This window comes from Mesoplodon mirus (assembly GCF_964341445.2).
Source record: "Mesoplodon mirus genome assembly, chromosome: 19".
Taxonomy (NCBI): Eukaryota; Metazoa; Chordata; class Mammalia; order Artiodactyla; family Ziphiidae; genus Mesoplodon; species Mesoplodon mirus.
This window is the reverse complement of record NC_138995.1, coordinates 58,680,153-58,698,888: the sequence shown is the minus strand read 5'-3', so window position 1 is coordinate 58,698,888 and position 18,736 is coordinate 58,680,153. Positions and strand designations below refer to the sequence as shown.

Below are 18,736 nucleotides of genomic sequence, written 5' to 3'. Positions count from 1 at the left end.
GGGGGAGTCAGTTAGATCACCCCAGCCTCATAGGACTGGTAAAAAGAGAATCCAACTGAATGGAGGACAAAGACCCTGTTTCTGGGGCAATTCCAAGGTTAGACAAACAGCACCTAGAGGCCCTGAGCTGGGCAGACACTGGGGACCTCACCACTCTCTCTCAGTAGCAACGGCCTCCTATGCGCCCGGTCCGGTTCTAAGTGCTTCACCCGCCTGCGTCTTTCTTAATCCTCACAACACCCACTTTATAGACGAAGAAACAGGCCCAGTGAGAGGAACGCGCTTTTCCCAAGGCACACCGTCTACTTCCCCACTAACCATCCTCACACTTGGGCCAAGGGTCCTCCCCAACCCTTTCCCAAACCGGACTCTCAAAAGAAAGGGCTAAAAGTCCTGGGGCTCAGGGGTAACATTTCATGAAATCTTTAATGAAATTGGGGTAGGGGCACGAACAGAGGGGAGGGGCGATGGGCACAGGCTTGGGGCGAGGGAGATGGCAGTGGGGCTGGGCAGGGGGCTCTCCTCTTTCCCGCAGCAACCCTCCCCCAATCATCCCACTGACAGGGGAGGGACGTAGGGAGGCGGAGCCATAAATACGTCCAGAATTCCAGAGAGGCAGCGAAGGAGGAAAGGGGTGGCTGGGGATCTCAGAGAGGGGGCAGGGGCAGGCCCGGGCCGCCCTTGTCAGGGGGTCCCGGCTCCTTGGGCGGCCGTGGGGGCCCCGGGGGGTCCCCTGGCTTGCGGCCGTGCTTGCGGAAGTAGCGGTAGCGTTGGACGTAGGCGCGCACCAGGTTGCTCACCTTCACCGGGTTGATCTCCCCACTTTTGCTGTGGCAGATCTGGGGGGCAAGGGGCAGCTGCAGTCACCGCCATCCCCCAGGGTCCCCTGCACCTGGACTGCTAAGCGCAGCTGGGGACTGGGATGGGAACCCCTCCGCCAAGATCCAGGCCAACGTCCCTACTTGTCCCCCTGATGCCAGCAGGACAGGCCCAGGTGGGCTTGAGGCAATCCTGTCACCCTCTCGCCTTCCGGAGCGACCCACTGCCCCTCTGTGTCCCCATCTCTGTACGCCTGTCTGCTCACGTCCATCACTCCGTCTCATCCTCTCCCCACCTCTGCGCATCCTGTCCCCCTCTGGGCCCTACCTTGTGGACGGCCTTCCTCAGGATGTCCTTGTACTCCTCCTTGGTGATGTCCTTCTTCTGGTAATACGGCTTGATGGCCAGCTTCACCTCCTCTACTGCCCGCTCCTGCGTGTGCAGCTTCTTCAGATACTGGCGGGGGTGGCGACAGTGGGAAGAAGGGCCAGCAAAGGCCAGGTGAGTTCCTGCAGAACCCCTACCCCCCTCACCAGCTCAGACTTCTTGACCATCCAGCTGCTCCCAGAGGTAGAAATCCTGCTTAGGGTCTGCCCTGTTCTCCCCTTGCTACAGTCGCCCCAGACCCCAGGCCAGGCCTGGGCCTCTCAATGTCACTAGCGTCTCCTCCAGGCCGGACCCTGGGCTGTCCCAGGCGTCCATGACCAGGACCCATGTGTCCCCTGCCCTTACAGTCTGGTAGGGAGACAGACCCGAGCCAGGCGGCTGTTCCCTATCATCCCAGAGAAGATGGGGGCAGGTAAACTGAGGCCTGGGAAGGGCAGGAAACCCCAGACTTCAGGGCCAACATCACCCATGAAGCACGAATGCCAACTGTCGGGTGAGCTACTGAGCTGCTGGGGGAGCCACGGCCACCCCGGGGGGACTCCTCAGGCCTCCCTAGCCCCACGGGAGTGGGTTTCTAAATACGCGGCCAAGAGGAAAGGGTTGTGGCCTGCACCCGTCTCATATGTGGTGAGAGAGGACAATGGCAGAGAACAGACAGGGCAGCCTCACTGGCGCAACAGGGACCTGCTGCTCGTCCCAGGGCCTGTACTGTCCCTGTCCCGCAGCCCATGGCACAGGCCATGGACAAGTACACATCAAAGCTGTGGCCCCACCTCCGCTTATAACACGGGGGTTTGTTCTGCTTTCCTTCTGGCGCTGTATGTGGGGTGCGAAAAGGGTGAGCAGCGCCATCATCTGACGACGGGGCCATAGGGACCAGCATCCAGACCCGACCAAAAGGTACACAGCCCCAAGGCCCAGGAGGAGGAGTCAGATGTAGTGGGGGGAGGGGGGACCTGTGTGCCCTGCACCCATTCTTCCTCCCTCCGCCCAGGAACAGATGCTTTTTTGTTTGTAAACCACCCCGAGCCCCCCTTACACAAAAAGATACGGGTGAGAGAGATATAGATGACCAAAAGATAAACTGTAGTAGGTATATGTATAAACATGCGTGTGTTTATATCCGTATCTATTTCTCTCTTTCTCTCCCTACCTGCATCCCATCTCTGTATGAAATTCTTTAAAAACCTGTCTAGCACCCCTTTCCCAATCATCTAATCAAGTGAAAGTTTAGTTCCTTACAATTTAGTGATTTCAGTTTTATCTAAGTCCTCGTCTGCTGGCATCAGTCTCTGGCATTCTCCTCGGGCCCCTGCATCTCAGTATCTGCCTGCGTTCTCTGCAGAACTGTCACCACCAGCCCACCTCTCCCAAGCCCAGTTCACCTTGTCTGTGTCACCACGTCCCTCGGAGCTGCTGCTGCCCTCTCTCTTGTCAGACGCTGCAGCCAGCCCAGTGGGGGTGGGAGGGGTAGACCCACAGCCCCCCAGGGGGAGGCTGCCAGGGAGCAGGTAGCTGGAGGGGCCAGGGGGCAGACCCAGAGAGGTGGGCACAGGAGCTGGCGTCACCCCCAGACTTGAGGGGGGCTTCCTGTGGCTGAGGATCTGTGGGAGAAGGTTGGAAGATAAGCAAAGGGAGGTGAAGGGGAGGACGGAACATGTACCCCTATTCCCACCCTGATCTCCCAACAGTCCCAGGGGCAACAGGCTCCTCTTCTGGCAGATACCTTGCCCCAGAGCCTGCTGGGAGCTGAAGTTCCTCTCCTAACCTGAAGCAGGGGACAAGAGAAGGGGCTGCGGGGACTCTTCCCCAAGGAAGCCCACCTGGTTGGTGGCCTGGATCAGCTCCTGGGCCTTGGCTCGACTTGCCAGATTGGCTTCTTCCATCTTGAAGAGAAGTGCAGTCACTGCAGCAGGTGGAGAGTGGACGACAAGGGTTGGGAGTTGCCGCAAGAGAAGAGGGTGACCCTCACCCAGCCACGTGCCACCTCCCACCCTGGGCCCCCAGACAGGCTATAAGGTCTCAGGCTCATAACTGGAAAAGGGGGCCTCAGCCACCAAGAGAACCAGCCCACACCCTGTATGTTCTTAGGACTCAGGGTGTGTGGGGGGCAGGGGTAGGGGTGGCGTGTGGCCAGGGTCACACAGTGACGAGTTGGTCCCGAGTCCCCGTAGCCTCTCTCCCCACCTCTGCAGTCTAGCAAAGGCTCCTGCCATCCCTTAAGGGACACTGCTCCCTGCTCCCCGATTCCGGTCCCTCCACCACGCCGACCCCAGTCTACCTCTAGGTGGACCCCAGGACACACCCCACTCCTCCAGTCTCTGCTGGACTGGCTGCCCACGGCTCCCATCTGCCCAGTGCACCCAAACATCGTGGAGCCTTCTGCACAGACCCTGACTGGCCCCCACCCACCCAAGGCCCTCTCGGTCCTGGCCACTACACCCACCATTTCCAAGGTATCTCCACTGCCTCCAAGCTTGTCCCCATATGACCTCCTTCCTGATCCTGTCTGTCCACCCTAATCTGCCCCGGCCCCCCCAGGGACACTCACAGGCCAAGACACCGCTGGTAGTGCAGTCCACACCAGCGGGCAGGTTCCAGGGCATGGGTGGGGGCAGCGTGGGCAGCTGGGGGACACGGGGGGCTGGCCCGTCCTCCGCCCCTGAGTCGCCAGCCGTGGACCCCGCACTAGGGGCGGTGCTGGGAGCGGCAGCAGCCGTGCTGGTGGCCGTGCTGGTGGCCGGCTGCTGCTCCTCCTCCTCCTCCTCCTCCTCCTCTTCCTCCTCCTCCTCCTCCGCCCCATCTCGGACTCCAGCCTCCTCAGCGGCCTCTTCTGGCAGGAAGGAGACCTCAGGTGTCTTGCAGCTGCTATCCACAGTCTGCGAGTCGGGCGTGAGAGCAGGGGGTGGAGGGGCCGCCTTGGGGGGCGGGGTGCTAGGGGCCTTCGTTGCCCGCTCTTCCCCGGACCAGGAAGTCTCCTCGGCCCCTTTGGCTCCCGCCGCCTGGCTGCAGCTATCCGCCTTGGACTTCTTCAGCGTCACAGGGCCACTGCTGCCCCCGCTGCTGCCCCCACCGCTGCGGATCTTTTTCCTGGTCTTGGATGGCTTGGTCTTTCCCTTGGTCCCCTTGGCTTTCTTGGCCCCAGCCTTGGCCTTGACCTTGGTCTTTTTGGGCTTGGTGCTGCCCTGAGCTGCTTTGGCCACCTCAGTAGGGGCGCGCTCATCCGGCTTGAGGAAGGGGGAGCGGCTCTCTCGGTCTCGGCTGAACTTGACTCCGATGGAGCCCAGGCCAGCAGACGTGGCCTCCTTGGCTGGTGTGGTGCTGCTGACACCCTCTCGGATCAGCACGGCCACCTTGGACTGTAGCTTCACCTTCCGGGAGGATGAGGAGGACGATGAGGACGAGGAACCTGAGCCGCTGCTGACAGGTGGCTTTGGCGGGGGCCCTGAGGAGGGCGCCAACTCCTTGGGGGGCCGGGCCTTCTTGGATGACCTGTCCCTGTCCCTATCTCTGTCCCTGTCCCGGTCCCGATCCCCCCCGTCCAGTGCCTTCCGCCGCGATCCCTTCTCCCGGGAGGAAGAGGAGGAGGAGGCAGCCCCAGAGCGGCGCCGGTCCTTCTCACTGCTCTTGCCTCCCCGCTCCTCGGTGCTCAGTCCCTCGGAGTCGTATAGGACCTCGCGCTTGGGCGATGAGGCCGGAGCCGGTGAGGGGCCTCGGGGGTCAGGCTTGTCCGGCCGGCCCACGGTGATGGTCCGCTTGATGGCAAAGAGATCGTGGTCCGTGAGGTCCTGGATGGAGGGCGGCACGGCCCCCCGGCGGCGGCTGTCGCGCTCTCCGCCCAAGGAGGTGGAGCCGGAGGGCGGCTGGGCCGGGGCAGGGCCCTTCTCACTGTCCCCAGACCGCTTCTCGCCCCGGGACCGCGACCGCTTCTTCTTCTTCTTGCTGCCGCCGCCATCCCGGTGCTTGCCACGGTGCCGCTCGCGCCTGGAAGACGACGACGAGGAGGTGGCCGGGGGCGGGGAGTTTGAGCGCCGCCGCCGCCGCCTTTTCTCCCGGGACCGGGACCTGCGGCTGCCCCCGCGGCGCCGGTCGGTGCTCCGCGAGCGGCGGCGGGCGGAGCGGGACCGCGAGCGGCGGCGTGCGGACGACGAGGCGTGGGAGCCCGGCTTGCGGTCCCGGGAGCGGTGCTTCTTGGAGTCCCAGGGGGAGGCCGGGGCCGGCGGGGCGGGCTGCGCGCCGGAGGAGGACGAGGCGGCCTCCTTGGCCTCGCCGCCGCTCCTCTTGCGCTCCCGCCTCGACTTCTTGCGGGTGGGCGGGCCAGTGGGGGCAGCGGAGGCGGGGGCGGCGGCCGGGGAGGGCGACCGCTGCCGGTAGCGCTCGCGCCGCTGGGTCAGGATCTTGCGGCGCAGGTCCAGGCCGCCCCAGCGCGCGTCTGCGGTGGGCGGGGCGGGGGCCGGCTCCCCCAGGTCCACCTGCAGGGCGCCCTCGCCGTCGGACTCCGCGTGCAGAGACAAGAAGTCGTCCCCCTCGGGGGCGCGGGGGGCGGGCGGCGGGGGTGGGGGCTGGGCCGCAGGGGGTGCCGGGGCCGCCGGAGGGGGTCGTGCGGCCCGGCCGCCGGCCCGGAAGAGGGAGAGCGCCATCCTGGGCTCCTCCTCAGGCTGGACAATCTCGCCCTCCTCAATCTCTGAGTCGCCCGGTGGCAGCAGAGGGGGCGGGAGGGCGGCGCCACCGGCCGTCACCACCTCCACAGAGACCTTGCCTTCCCGACAGGCCTCCGCCTCGGTCCCCACCACAAAGACGCGCCGGCGGGTGGCTCCGTCGGCCCGGGTGGAGTCGGCCTGGGGCGGTGTGCCAGGGGCTGGAGTCGGCTGCAGGGGCTGGGGGTCCGGGCCCGGGCTCTCGTCACCTGGGAAGTCCTGGCTCAGGCTGTTGTCGTCGTAGATGCCCGCCAGGGTCTCTGAGATGCGGCTGATGCTCTGGGACAGGCCTTCCTCCTCCTCTTCTTCCTCTTCCTCCTCCTCCTCCTCTTCCTCCTCCTCCTCCTCCTCCTCAGGTGAGGGGGTCCCCGCCGATGAGCTGGGGTTGGAGCCAGTGGGCTCGAAGGGGTCGTACTTCTGCTCTGGAGCAGGCGGTGGGGAATAGGCCTCGTCGGTGGGGTGGAAGGGGTCATAGATATCAAACCGGGGTGCAGGAGGGGCCGGGGGGGCCGGGGGTGGTGGAGGGGGAGGCGGGGAAGGGGAGGATGATGAGGGGGAAGGGGAAGGCGAAGAGGAGGCAGAGGAAGGGGCAGGGGGCGGGGCAGGGCCCCCGTCTCCAGTGCCCAAGGTGAGGAGGTGGCGGGCACAGGTGGGTCGAGAAGAGTGAGACTGCGGAGAAACTGCAAAGGAAGAGCGGAGACAGGGTGGCGGTCAGGTGCCTGTCCCGGTGCAGCGGAGGGGCCCGCAGGCAGGTCAGCACCCCGTCTGCTGGTCCCCCTCGCTCAGCACTCGCCACACCAGCAGGCACTGCTTCCAGTGCTTCACATGTGTCAACACATAAGACGCTCCTAACAACAGTACCTATGCTCCACACTGTAGGTACTGTGACCCGGGGTCCCAGGAGGAAACTGCAGCACAGAGAGCTGTGGCATCTTCCCCTAGAGCACAGTCATCAGGGGGGGAGTCAGGATGCAAACTCGGTCAGTGTGGCCCTCGAGCCCACACTCTCATATCCGGAGATGTAAGCTGGCCTGCGGCCCAAGACCGCCCTGACCAATGACAGCAGTGACGTTCCCGCAGGAGGCACAACCTAGGACCACCTGCAGGGGTCAAGCCCTGGCCTGCTGAGCCGGCTGCCTCTTGAGGGAATCTATCCCTTTGTACAGGAGGCCTAACGTGAGGCTGAGAAGGTGAAACTCCTTCTCTAGAGTCAGAAAGCGGCAGAGCTGGTGAGCCCTGACAGCCCGAGTCCTCACCGTGCCCCCGTCATTCTGTGATGAGCCCCATCCCAGGGGCGACATCTGCTTGGGACTCAGACATCACTGACCGGGCCAGGCATCGTGCTGTCCTCCGTTATTTTGTCCGCCCTCCCGAGACCTTGCTTTCGAAGCACTCCACGGTCTCAGCACCACAAGTCACACATGTGGAGACAACTGATCGAGGCTGCCCCCGGGGCAGATGACGGGGCCAGGATTCAGACACACACATCAGAGTCCAGAGGCCACTCTCTCAACCACATGTAACTGCCAGGATCCTGCCCCAGCAAGGACTCGGCATGGTCACATGAACAGTGCCAGGGAAGCCCGGGGCTAAGAAGGCAGCACCAGAGCCACCTCCCCGGATCCCAGGCTCCAGCCCTCTCCCGCAATATGCCCGAGGGCAAGCAACTCAACTGCTGTCTGCCTTGGTTTCCTCATCTGTAAAAGGGGAGTTTGCTCATTCATTCAACACATTTTTTCTGATCATCAACCTGACAGACGCGGTTTGGGGTATAGAATAGAACTGCAAACAAGAGACAAAAATCCCTGCCTTCAAGGACTTGCTGAGCACGAACTCTGACTACCCGATTACCCGGGCTGTTATTACCACCAGCTGAGGCAAAAACCAAGTCTGCAGATTGTAGCAGTCTGCAAACTCGAGACATCTGCTTCCTTATAAATAGTTTTTTTAAAAGGACCACGGGTGAGTTTTTCTTGCGTTCTTAATATTTTCCAAACGAAGACCAAAAAACACTTGGAATAAGAAAACAAAACATAGGGACTTCCCTGGTGGTCCAGTGGGTAAGATTCCATGCTCCCAATGCAGGGGGCCCGGGTGTGATCCCTGGTCGAGGAACTATATCCCGCATGCATGCTGCAACTAAAGTCCTCATGCTGCAACTAAAAAAAAAATATATATATCCCGCACACCACAACCAAGACCTGGCACACCCAAAATAAATAAATAAATAAATATTTAAAAACAACAACAAAAACCCAAAACATAACCCCAGAGTCCTGCTGAAAACAGCTATTAGGTTCCAGACACAGCTATGGATAGCACTTAAAGCCCAAGGGCCAAATCCCACACATCACCTGTTTTTGTAAATAACATTTGATTGGAACCCTGTCCCGCTCACTTGTTTACTTATCCCCTATGGCTTCTGGTTTTAAAAGAAATGAAGAGGGAGTTCCCTGGTGGCCTAGTCATTAGGATTCTGGGCTTTCACTGTTGAGGCCCGGTTCAGTCCCTGGTTGGGGAACTGAGATCCCACAAGCCATGCGGTGCGGCCAAAAAAATAATAATAATAATAAATAAATAAACAAATAAAATTTTAAAAAATAATAAAAGAAATGAAAATACTTTTGTGGCGGGCCCCTAAGAGTGTGGTAGGCCCCAGGCACCATGTCCCCTGAGCCTAAAGGATAAGTAAGTCACCCCAGATCTGTGAGAAAAAAGAAAGGACAAGGATGGGACTTCCCTGGTGGCGCAGTGGTTAAGAATCCTCCTGCCAATGCAGGGGACACGGGTTCGAGCCCTGGTCTGGGAAGATCCCACATGCCGCGGAGCAACTAAGCCTGTGCGCCACAGCTACTGAGCCTGCGCTCTAGAGCCAGTGAGCCACAATTACTGAAGCCCACGTGCCTAGAGCCGGTGCTCCGCCAACAGGAGAAGCCACCACTGCAGTGAAGAGTGGCCCCCTGCTCGCCACAGCTAGAGAAAGCCCACGCGCAGCAGCGAAGACCCAACACAGCCAAAAATAAATAAAGTTAAATCTTAAAAAAAAAAAAAAGGACAAGGAAAACGTGAACTGGTTCAGAGGGTGTGCAAGCCTCTGGCAGAACAGCTGCTCGTAGCTGACCTTCTGCTACGCCTTCCTCTCCCCTCCCCACCTCCCCAGATATTATGTAGGCAGAAGGGAAGTCTAAACCCAGGGTTCTCATCAGGGTCCCAGGGCATCAGCAGCAGCGTCACTGAGGCGTTAGTTAGAAATGTGAATTCCTGGGCTCTACCAACTCCAGACCTGCCGCATCAGAAACCCTGGGGATGGGCCTAGTGACCTGCGGATTAACAAGTCCTCCACGGTGATTCTGATGCCCTTTCGAGTTTGAGACCCCCTGCTCTACACTGCTCAGGGGCTTACCACCGTGCGCGGGGCTGGGGAGCAGACCCTCCCTCGGGCAGGTGCACGTCGCAGAAGTCAAAAACTTGCACTTTACACACAGAAGGCCCCGGGCTCAGGGCCACCCCTAAGCAACTGGCTGTGCCACCTCGAGCAAGAGACTTCCCTCTTTCAGACTTTTCTCTTCCTGGAGTCGGAGACGCTGAGAGTCCCCCGTCCTGGGGAGACGAATTCCTAACGCAGTTACACTGATATTCAGAAGCCCCGACGCACGCTAACTGCTCCCACGTGGTAGCTCTCACGTCAGTTTGAACTTTAATTACATCTGCACGTGCATACAGCCTTTACTGAAGTCTAACAGGAGAAAGACACGACAGTACAGATTTTGTCTAAATGACGTACTCGGCACCGTTACTACTACCGACGACAGCTAACGCTCACGCGACGCCGAGGCTGACTGCCTGCCAACTCAGCCCTGGTCCCACATACCCGTTTTGCCCGTCCTCCAGGCCCTGACACGGGGCAGCAGGCTGGGTACGGGAAGAGGGACTGGATCCCTGTCCCCAATTCGGACCTCGGCCACCAGCTCCAGCATGTCCTCGCTTCTGCAAGACAGGGGGTGAGTGAGCCTCAGAGGTGCGTCCAACTCCCATGCCGGGGGCCTCTCCCACTCCAGCTGCCCAGATACTCACTCGCCAGGCCGCAGGTCCAGGTGGCTGGGAACCCAGGTATCTGGGGGATCCAGGATGCTCACCAGCCCCGCGAGGAGGCCATCGGCAGCCACGTCCAACACCTGGAATAGGCCAGGAGGGGCTCCACCCTGTCCCTGCTTGTGTGAGGACCCACACAGGCCCTAAGCTCTCAGTAACCCAGACATCTGAGACCCCATGAGAACACGAGGATCCAACTGACTCCTCAAACTGACTGCCTCCAGGACCCAAGGGACCAGGCCTCAGAGCCTCCAACACTGCCCCCGATCAGCACCCCAGATCCAGGAGCCTGGGTCCCCAACTCCATTTCCCCATTTCAGGGATCCAGGCCCCAGTGACCTTCCTCCCCCGGCCCCAGAAGTCCAGGTCCCTAGCCCTCTCTTCTTACTCACAGAAGCCGTGTCAGTCCCCCCTGATTCCTGGGAACGGGGCTCTGAACGTGGGCTCCGACAGCGCCTCCATCGAAGGCCATGACACCGAGAACCATCTGGAGAGAGATTTGCATGGGGGATTGGAGACAGGGGACTAGATGCAGAGACCTTGCTTGGCAGAGGAAAAAGAGACTGCCTAGCTCTTGACAGAGGAACCAAGCTCCTGCCTACTCTCCCGGCCTCCATCCAACCGCTTCCCAACCTGGGTCCCAGAAGGACCTTCCCAACACCCTTTTGAGGCACCAACTCTTTCACCCATTTGTCCTCCCAGCCACCCTCAGGATGAAGTCCAGACAAGTCAGCTTGGCCTTTGAGCCCTGCTGTGACCCAGTCCCCACGGAGCGATCCTGCTTCCCTGCCCACCAGCCCCAAGACCCACAACTCGGTCCAGCAACGTGGTCCCTGTGCTGTGTGCCTGCTGGTGCCGCCCCCACCTATCAGGCTTTCCTCTTCACCAGACAACGCTCATACAGCCTTAGAGACACAGGTCCCCTGTCACCTCCTCACTGAAGCCTTCCTGGACCCCATCTCCCTCCACACCAGCTTCGCTGGGCCTCCTGCCCTCTCACGGTGCCTCGGGCTACCTCTGTGCTGGGACTGTGTCTCCCCTCTGCCAGACTGTGAGCCCCTCCAAGACGGCCACGGAGTCCAACCCATCTGGGGCTCCCTGTGCCAGCACAAGGGTGGCACCCAGGAGGCCTCGGGAAAGCGTATATGAATGAGATTAGGAGAAAGAATGCAGAGATGGGGCAGGGGGCTGGGAAGAACCAGAAGCTGTCATACCTTTATCATTTGGCAGGTCCCCCTGCAGGGAACTTCCCACAGCCTGCTGAATGGCCCGCTGAAGGAAAGGTGAGGGTGAAGGGGGTGGAAAGAAAGAGCAGTCAGGGGATGCATGCGGAAGGTCATAAGCTCTGCTGCTGGGAGACAGCCATTCCAGACACCCCTACAACCAGACTCAAACCCTACAGACAGGCCAAGAGTCCCGGCCCCCCAACCCCTCCTTCCCCAGGGGTCCAGGAGTCAGGGCCCTGGAATCTGGACTCCCGGCCCCTCCCTCCCTCGGCCCCAGGCGTCTGGCTGCCTCACCAAGATAAAAGCAGAAGGAGAAAGCGTAGGGTCTCTGTCTGGCGGACCGTCACCCCGATCCTCGCCTGACTCCTCTGTCTTCCCTCGAGACTCATCTTCTTCCTCCATGGTCACCTGGTGGTGGAGGCGGAGGAGAGTCTGGAGTAGAGGCTGGTGGGCAGGGCACGGTGGTGCCAGGTGGTGGAAGGAGAGGACTGACATGAAGACCTCAGCCTCCAACACTGTATCCCCTTCAGCATCCCTCCTCTCCTCCACCGCATCCCAGGCCCGGGCAAGTACTAGGCCCAGTGCAGACACTAGAGGGACTGGAGCAACTCTCTTCCCTTGTCTGAATTTGTTGCCTCCTCTGCCAAAGGGAGGCCTTCCCGGCCTATTTCCACACACCCCTCCCCAGTTCCCGCACCTTCCCCCACAACCAAACTTTAAGACCTCACAGGAGCCCGCCTTCAAGGGAGCCAATACTCTTTTCTGTTGAGTTGTGATTTCAAACACTGCGTCCCGAAGTCTCATAAACCCACCTTTCCCAAACCGAGATACGTGCCAGTGTGCTGGGTGCGCCTCAAACACCACGCCACTTCCTAAAGCATCGATTCTCCTCGATGGTGAGGGACCCAACAAAATGTATTTACACACAGAAGATGGAACTATAATAGAATGAGCTACAAAACCAGTATGCCACTTTGAAAACGAAAACACGAACTTCAGGAATGCTGTCCACCAGACGCCGTAGGGAGCACCCTCCGATCACCTGTCTGCCCCTTGTGTGGAAGCGTGGCTCAAGGCTTTGCCATGTCACAGAAATTCTTAGGTTATACAGAAGGCACTCTTCAGACTGATGGGGGTCTTGATTAGGGCTTCAGAAAATACGAAGATTTCAGCTGTAGGCTTCCCTGCAACTGCCAAATCTCCTACTCTGAAGACAATAAATATCTGGTCCCACATTTCCTAGAAAGCTTCAAAACCCCTAACCCTCAACGCCGTGTGCTTAGCTCTAAGTGGGCCCAAAAGGAGTATCTAAGTCAGAGAAAGGCTGTGAGAATTGAAAGGACACCGACTCCTGACACAGAGTTAACAGCCCAAGCCGGCTATACAGAGTAGCAATAATTATCATCGGCCTTTAACGCCCAGGTTTCCCCTACTTCGGTCTCCCCTACACCCTCGGTTGCATACCTGCCAAAAAAAAAAAAAAAAAAAAGATCTCGGTCCTGGTCTCCCTCGTACCAGATTTTCAGAAAGCTCTCCCATGCTGCCTCCTGGCTCTCTTAAGAGCCTGCAGTTCCTTCCCGAACTCCCATAGACAACTCTCACCCTGATAAGTCCTTCTGGACAGTTCCCAGCCCTGGTGCTGCTCTCCGGCACCTGGGTGGGGGTGGGGGGAGCACACGCTATGTAGAACAGCGTCTGTCATATAAGAGAAGCTTAATCAAGATGTGCTGACTACAGACCCACAGAGCCCCAAACCCTCTGTAGAATGAACATCCTCCCTTGCCCATTCACACATGCCCCAGGATTTGCAGACACACCCCCGGCTCCTTAGGTCTTTTAGACCTGAGAAGCCTCTGCAGACGCTGCTAGGTCCCTCTAGATCAGTTTCCCAAACTATAGACTTGATAGCAGTTCAGTGCTTTACAAATAGCTTGTTATCAAAGCAAATCGAACACAGTAGAAGATTCTTCACAATACATCACAAGTAAACGGAAATACTAATTAATGGGACTTGGGTATGAAATTCATATGACGGTGTACACTGGGTCTCAATGAAAAAATGTATTTCTCACTGTAGATCAAGGTCAAAAGAGTTTGAAAAGCAGAGCCCTAGATGAGTCTAGACGATCCTATAGACTTTCCCAGACCAAGGAGGACTCATTCTAACTCTCTCTGTAGCCCCAGGGCCACGCAGAATTTTTCAATATTGTGCATTTGAATTACTTTCTAAGGGCAAGTACAATACAGCTGGGCAAATTTTCCAATACTCTTCATTGTCTTATTCTCCACGCAATTATATGGCCCCCACAAAGGCATTCAAATTTGCAGTCACACTCAAAGCCACCTAGATGGTTCCAGGTCCTTCTAACTGCCCCCAGCCTCCTGTCACCCAGACTAGACACTCCCCAGACAGCTGGAGACCCATCCAGGCCTCTCAGAACATCTCAGTATTTGCCTCTCTCCCTTCGTGGGTACATCCCGCTCCTCTGGGTAGCTATAAAAGACTTCCTAGCCCTGGAACAGTTCTTCCAGGCCCAGCTATATGGCCCCAGACCCCTGTAGGTGAGCCGCATCCTCAGGTCAGCACATGTAGACACTTCCCAGCCCTAACAGACATACCCTAGGCGCTATAGTTGGCTCTGCAGATACTCCCCAGCTCTTGCAGATCTCCTTCACCCCGGGACATATCTCAAGATCTCAAGATGGCCCCAGAACCCTCTAAACAGACCCTAGCCTCCGGTCAGCTCATAAAGACGATCAACAGTGCCCACAAAAATGATCCAAGCCAGCTATATGATGGAAGGCAGGCTTCAGTCTCAGTCCAGGCCCTGTGGACGCCCCCAATCCTCTCGGGGACGTCCCATAGATGCCCCCCGGCACCACAGACGCGTCCCGGGGCCTTCAGAAGGCCCCCCGCTCGGCGCCAGGCGCCGCCGCCGTTACCAGGCCCGAAACCGCCCCGATAAGCCCTCCAGGCCCTGCGGCGTGCCGGGAGGACCCCGGGACAACTAGCGACCCGACTCCGCCCCGCCCACCCAGATAGGCCCGAGCCCCGCGGCCCAGACCGCCGCCGCCATCTTACCCCGCCGCTCGGGCTGCGGCTCCGGCCCCGGCGCGGGGCGGGGCGGGCTGGGGCGGGGCTCGCAAGCAGAGGGAGGAGAAGGGGGGAGCTAAAACACCGCCGAGCTTGCCGGGACTTCAAGTACCGAGCACGGTGCCGTGAAGGCTGGTGGGAAGGCTCCGGACTCAGTTTCCCAGCAACCAATAAGACACATAGGCCAGGTGCGCGCGACGCACGCCGGGAGGCGTAGTCCGCGCGTCGCCTCCGCCGCGCAGGGACAGCAAGCGGGGTGAGGGGTGAAGTGGGCGGGGTTGCGGTAGGCCGCGATTAGGCCCCAAAGTACTCAGCACGCGCGCGGAAAGAGCGGCGGAAAAGGAAGTGACGGAAGAGCGGTCAGCGTGACAGATGCGACGGAGTTGTAGTTCCGCGGAGTGGGCCGTAGGAAGAAAAAAAAAAACAGGACGGGCTGGGAGTTGCCCCGCCCACATTCTAGGGATCCCAGAATCCCGATACCAATTTCTCTCTAAATTTAGAACCAAGGGGCCTGGCCCTACAGCTTCCTCCTCATTTAGGACAGAAAAGTCCAAATTCCGATTCCTCTCACTCAGAACAGAAGAGTCCGGACTCACATTTCCCTCCTCCCTGGGACTCAGAAGCCGAGCCCTGCTTCCTGTTAAATCCAGGAGTCGGGCCCTCAAGCCATCCTCAGACCATTCCTCGTCTCAAACGACTACCTTACACTAACCCGAGTGTTCGGATTCCCCATCCTAACTCCCTCAGATCCAGAATTTTGGGTCCCCAGCCCCTCCAACCTCTGGATCCAAGAGTCTGGGCCCTCAGCTTCCCTCCTTTACCGAACCTAGTAGTAAGGACCCCTAGGTCCCCTCTTTCTGGGGACCCAGGAGTCCAAGCTTCCAGCCCTATTCTCTCCTAGGTACTCCTAGGGGTCTGGGCTCTCAGCTTCCTCCTCCTTCAAGACCCAGAAATCCTGACCCTAGACCAGGCATAATCCAGGCATCCCGGCTTGGGCGAACTGGCTCATGGATTAGGAATGCAGTGATCTCACGGCCCCTCCCTGCCCAGTTACCCGCTGTCCCCCCTCCAGGGCCCCATTTTCCCTCCCAGTCTGTCTTCCGCTTGGCTGGGACAGCGGGAACCGGAAGCCTGGGTCCCTTAGCGGGCGGAGCCTCCAGCATCCAGCCCAGACGCCCGGGTCGGGAGCTTGGCTGGAGCCCAGGACGGAGGTTGAGCTTCCCCTCAGGACTTGCTGCTTTCTCGGAGCGCGCCTATATACGGCCGCGCGCGAGTCCGCGAGCTCCGCCTACTGGAACAAGGCCTCGGAGATGGTGCCCTGAGAAACTGCATCACAGGGTCCCTCATTTGCATAGTCCCACCCCGAGCTATCTTCCCGACCCATCGGGAAGAGAGAATGAGAGCTTATTAGCGTAGCCCCGCCCCCAGGCGGCCGGCCAGCCGAGAGCGCGTGGCGCCGCTCGGGGTGAGCCCAGTTCTCTTATTAGCGTGTTCCCGCCCCATTTGGAATTCCCCTTCTCAGCGAACGCCGTTCCCCTACCCTTATTATCATAGCTCCTCCTTTTCCCTGGCCTTGCCTCCTTCTTAAGTGTCCCGAGATACTAGCCCTTCTTGCTGGAGTTCATGATTATGCAGTAGCCTTATTAGCGTGGCCCGCCCCTAGGCCCCGCCCGGTTCCCCCCCAGGCGGTAGCGGCGGCAGCGGCAGCGGTGGCGACATGAGCAGCGGGGCGGCGTCCGGGACAGGGCGGGGGCGGCCCCGGGGCGGGGGGCCGGGGCCCGGGGACCCCCCACCCAGCGAGACACACAAGCTGGTGGTCGTGGGCGGCGGCGGCGTGGGCAAGAGCGCGCTGACCATCCAGTTCATCCAGGTAGTGGGCCCTCACCCCGGGGGGGTGCCCCCGGGACCCAGAACTGAGCCCTTTGCGGGATCCCTGAGACCCCGGTTTCCCCTCGATCCATCACTGAAACCCTCCTGTGAGGCCTTCTAATCTTAAAAAAGTCCCCCTCAGATGTGACCCTGAGCCCCTCATGGCCTCCACCCACTACATGAGGGACATTCCTCCTGTACTTGTATCTTGAGACCCACCACCCCTACCCCCAGTACCCAAGACCCCGCTTCCCTACTGACCTGACCGTGGGTGCCTCCTGGGAGCACCCTAAATCCAGAAGAGTCACCCCATCCAGACCCTAAGCATTCTCATGGGCCCCCACCCCCCTAGGTGCCGCCTCCCCCCAACCTTGAGCACCACCTCCCCCAAGTCGCAGACCCAAACTTCCCCTCTGAGCCACCCAGAACCTAACTGAGAGAATGCCTGTGCCCGATGCCCTTGAGATTCCCCCAGTCTGGATGCTTAGCCCCTTCAGGGACCTCCCCCCAAAACTGGAAATTATGCCCAGGCTTTGCCCCTGAGGCCCATCTAGGACCACCCAGTCCTGAGAGAGGCACCCTCAGACCTGAGAGGTTTCAAAAAGATCCTGCCCCTTGGCCATTCCAGAGAACTCTAAGACCCCAAGTTCTGGGGATCCCCTATCCCACCAGACCCAGACCCCCACCCTTCCCCAAGGAAAACCCACCACTCCTCCATCTTGAGTTTTCCTCCACTCCGATTCCCCGAGCCCCTCTCTGAAACTCTGGCTAGCCCCTAAATCATCTCCATAGAGTAAGTCCCCAGATTCTTGACACCCCTAGAAAGACCTGCTCCTTGGGAGTTTCTCTGATATCTTAAATGCATCTCAGGGTCTTTAAGATTCTGTAGACTCTATAGTCTATGACAAACCACCCAAATGCTCCCGAGCCCCCAGTTTTCACCCCTGAGCTTCTCCTGATGTACTTTGCAGATACACCCCTAATCCCCCCAGGGCCAGGTCCCTACACCCTCCTTCACCAAGCACCCCCCCAACAGGCAGGATGCAGCCTGCAGACCCCCAGCTGCCAAGTCACCACTTCTCTCCTGAGAATCCACCCCTGCCCAGGAAACTTCCACCCCATTCCCGAGGGAAATCCTCCCACCTCAGAAAAACCCTAGGAAGGTGTCCGCTACTGAGATGCTACCGCAGAGGTCCCCCGCTCAAGAGACCCCAGCCAGCACCTGCAAAGGGGCCCCTGTCTGTGTAGAGAAAGGCCCCAGCCCTGGGCCCCTTGCACCCAGGGGCAGACCCAAAGCTGGCCCAAAGCCTGGCTGGAGGCGGGCAGGAAGGGAGGGGCCCGGCCTGCGGGCGGGGCAGCTTCTCCGCAGCCGGATTGGAACCGGGACCTTCCCCTGGGAGGAGACACTGGAAGCTGCCCGAAGAGGAGGAGGGGGAGGGGGAGGAGGAGAAGGAGGAGGAGGAGGAAGAAGAAGAAAAAAAAGAGGGAAGAGGAAGAGGAGGAGGAGGAGGGAGAGCTATAGGCAGGCAGATATTCTGGGCAACAGTGGCTCTCAATAACTAAGCACCTACTATGCCCAGGGGATATATTAAATACTGAACAGGGATTTTCCCTGAATCTCAGAAACAGTGGATTAAGCCTAGTGCTATTTTTATCCTCATTTTCCAAATGAGAAAACTGAGGTTCAGAGAGGGGAAGTGATTCGTTCAATGCCACATAGCCAGGATTGTAGTCATGACGTGGGAGATGTACTTTATACCAGAAAAACAGGACCAGGAGACAGAGAGAGGAGCCTGGGGAGGGCCATGGGAAGGGACAGAGACCCAGAGAGAGGGAGACAGACTCAAAAGAGGGGAAGAGACCAAGAAGGAGGGGGGCCGAGAAAGTCGGGGCTCAGAGGCAGGGCTACATCACCTCTGCTGGGACACTGCAGTAAAGGTGTCCTCTTCCCACCCCACCAGTCCTACTTCGTGTCTGACTACGACCCCACTATTGAAGACTCCTACACGAAGATCTGCATGGTGGATGGCGTCCCAGCCCGGCTAGACAGTGAGGGCTGCAGGGGAGATGGTGGGAGGGGGAGTGGCAGGGCTGAAGGCTTGCGGGGAGGGGGGTGGCTGGAGGGAGCCTCGACCCCACAGAGGCCCCTCTCCCATCCCTGCAGTCCTGGACACCGCTGGCCAGGAGGAGTTCGGTGCTATGCGGGAGCAGTACATGCGTGCAGGCCACGGCTTCCTGCTGGTGTTTGCCATTAACGACCGGCAGAGGTGAGAGTGATGGGGGGTGGGGAGCAGGGGGGGCGCTGGGGGTGAGCAGCTGTCTGGACCTCTGGCTTCCTCCGCAGTTTCAACGAGGTGGGCAAGCTCTTCACGCAGATCCTCCGAGTCAAGGACCGAGATGACTTCCCCATCGTGTTGGTCGGGAACAAGGCAGATCTGGAGACACAGCGCCAGGTCTGGGACACCCACCGACCCCCACCCCACCCCACCCCCGCCGACTGGACCCCATCTCAGTCTGGTGCACCTCCTGAGACTCCTCATGTCAGCATCCTC

At 59.5% G+C, this 18,736-nt stretch overlaps 2 protein-coding genes across 6 annotated transcripts in view; one reads left to right on the top strand and one right to left on the bottom strand.

The window, feature by feature from the left end:
* Positions 1-400: 400 nt before the first annotated feature.
* Positions 401-17,422, bottom strand: SCAF1 (SR-related CTD associated factor 1). Of its 5 annotated transcripts, none has more exons than XM_082607496.1 (11): positions 17,328-17,422; positions 11,516-11,629; positions 11,210-11,267; positions 10,388-10,482; positions 9,978-10,078; positions 9,775-9,890; positions 3,758-6,583; positions 3,030-3,112; positions 2,592-2,810; positions 1,147-1,275; positions 401-839 (listed from the first exon to the last, which is right to left on the bottom strand). In XM_082607496.1, the coding sequence occupies exons 2-11, from the start codon at positions 11,621-11,623 to the stop codon at positions 648-650; spliced, it is 3,927 nt and encodes a 1,308-aa protein (XP_082463622.1). In that variant the 5' UTR covers positions 11,624-11,629; positions 17,328-17,422; the 3' UTR covers positions 401-647. The 5 variants fall into 5 exon arrangements, with proteins under 5 accessions (XP_082463622.1, XP_082463618.1, XP_082463619.1 ...); XM_082607492.1 differs by lacking the exon at positions 17,328-17,422 and adding an exon at positions 14,304-14,425; XM_082607493.1 differs by lacking the exon at positions 17,328-17,422 and adding an exon at positions 14,304-14,383 and having other exon boundaries at positions 11,516-11,665.
* RRAS (RAS related) overlaps positions 15,985-18,736 on the top strand; it is a 3,958-nt gene continuing 1,206 nt past the window's right edge. The window contains exons 1-4 of the mRNA XM_082607497.1: positions 15,985-16,185; positions 18,146-18,233; positions 18,349-18,451; positions 18,529-18,637. Coding sequence (XP_082463623.1) covers positions 16,033-16,185; positions 18,146-18,233; positions 18,349-18,451; positions 18,529-18,637 — 453 coding nt within the window. The 5' untranslated portion in view covers positions 15,985-16,032. The remainder of the gene's footprint in view (positions 16,186-18,145; positions 18,234-18,348; positions 18,452-18,528; positions 18,638-18,736) is intronic.

Coding starts and splice junctions, on each gene's coding strand:
- SCAF1 (XM_082607496.1), bottom strand. CDS start 11,623: ATGGAGGAAGAAGATGAGTCTCGAGGGAAGACAGAGGAGTCAGGCGAG. Junction 11,268..11,515: donor CTCCTTCTGCTTTTATCTTG/GTGAGGCAGCCA, acceptor CCTTTCCTTCAG/CGGGCCATTCAGCAGGCTGT. Junction 840..1,146: donor TGAGGAAGGCCGTCCACAAG/GTAGGGCCCAGA, acceptor CTTGCCCCCCAG/ATCTGCCACAGCAAAAGTGG.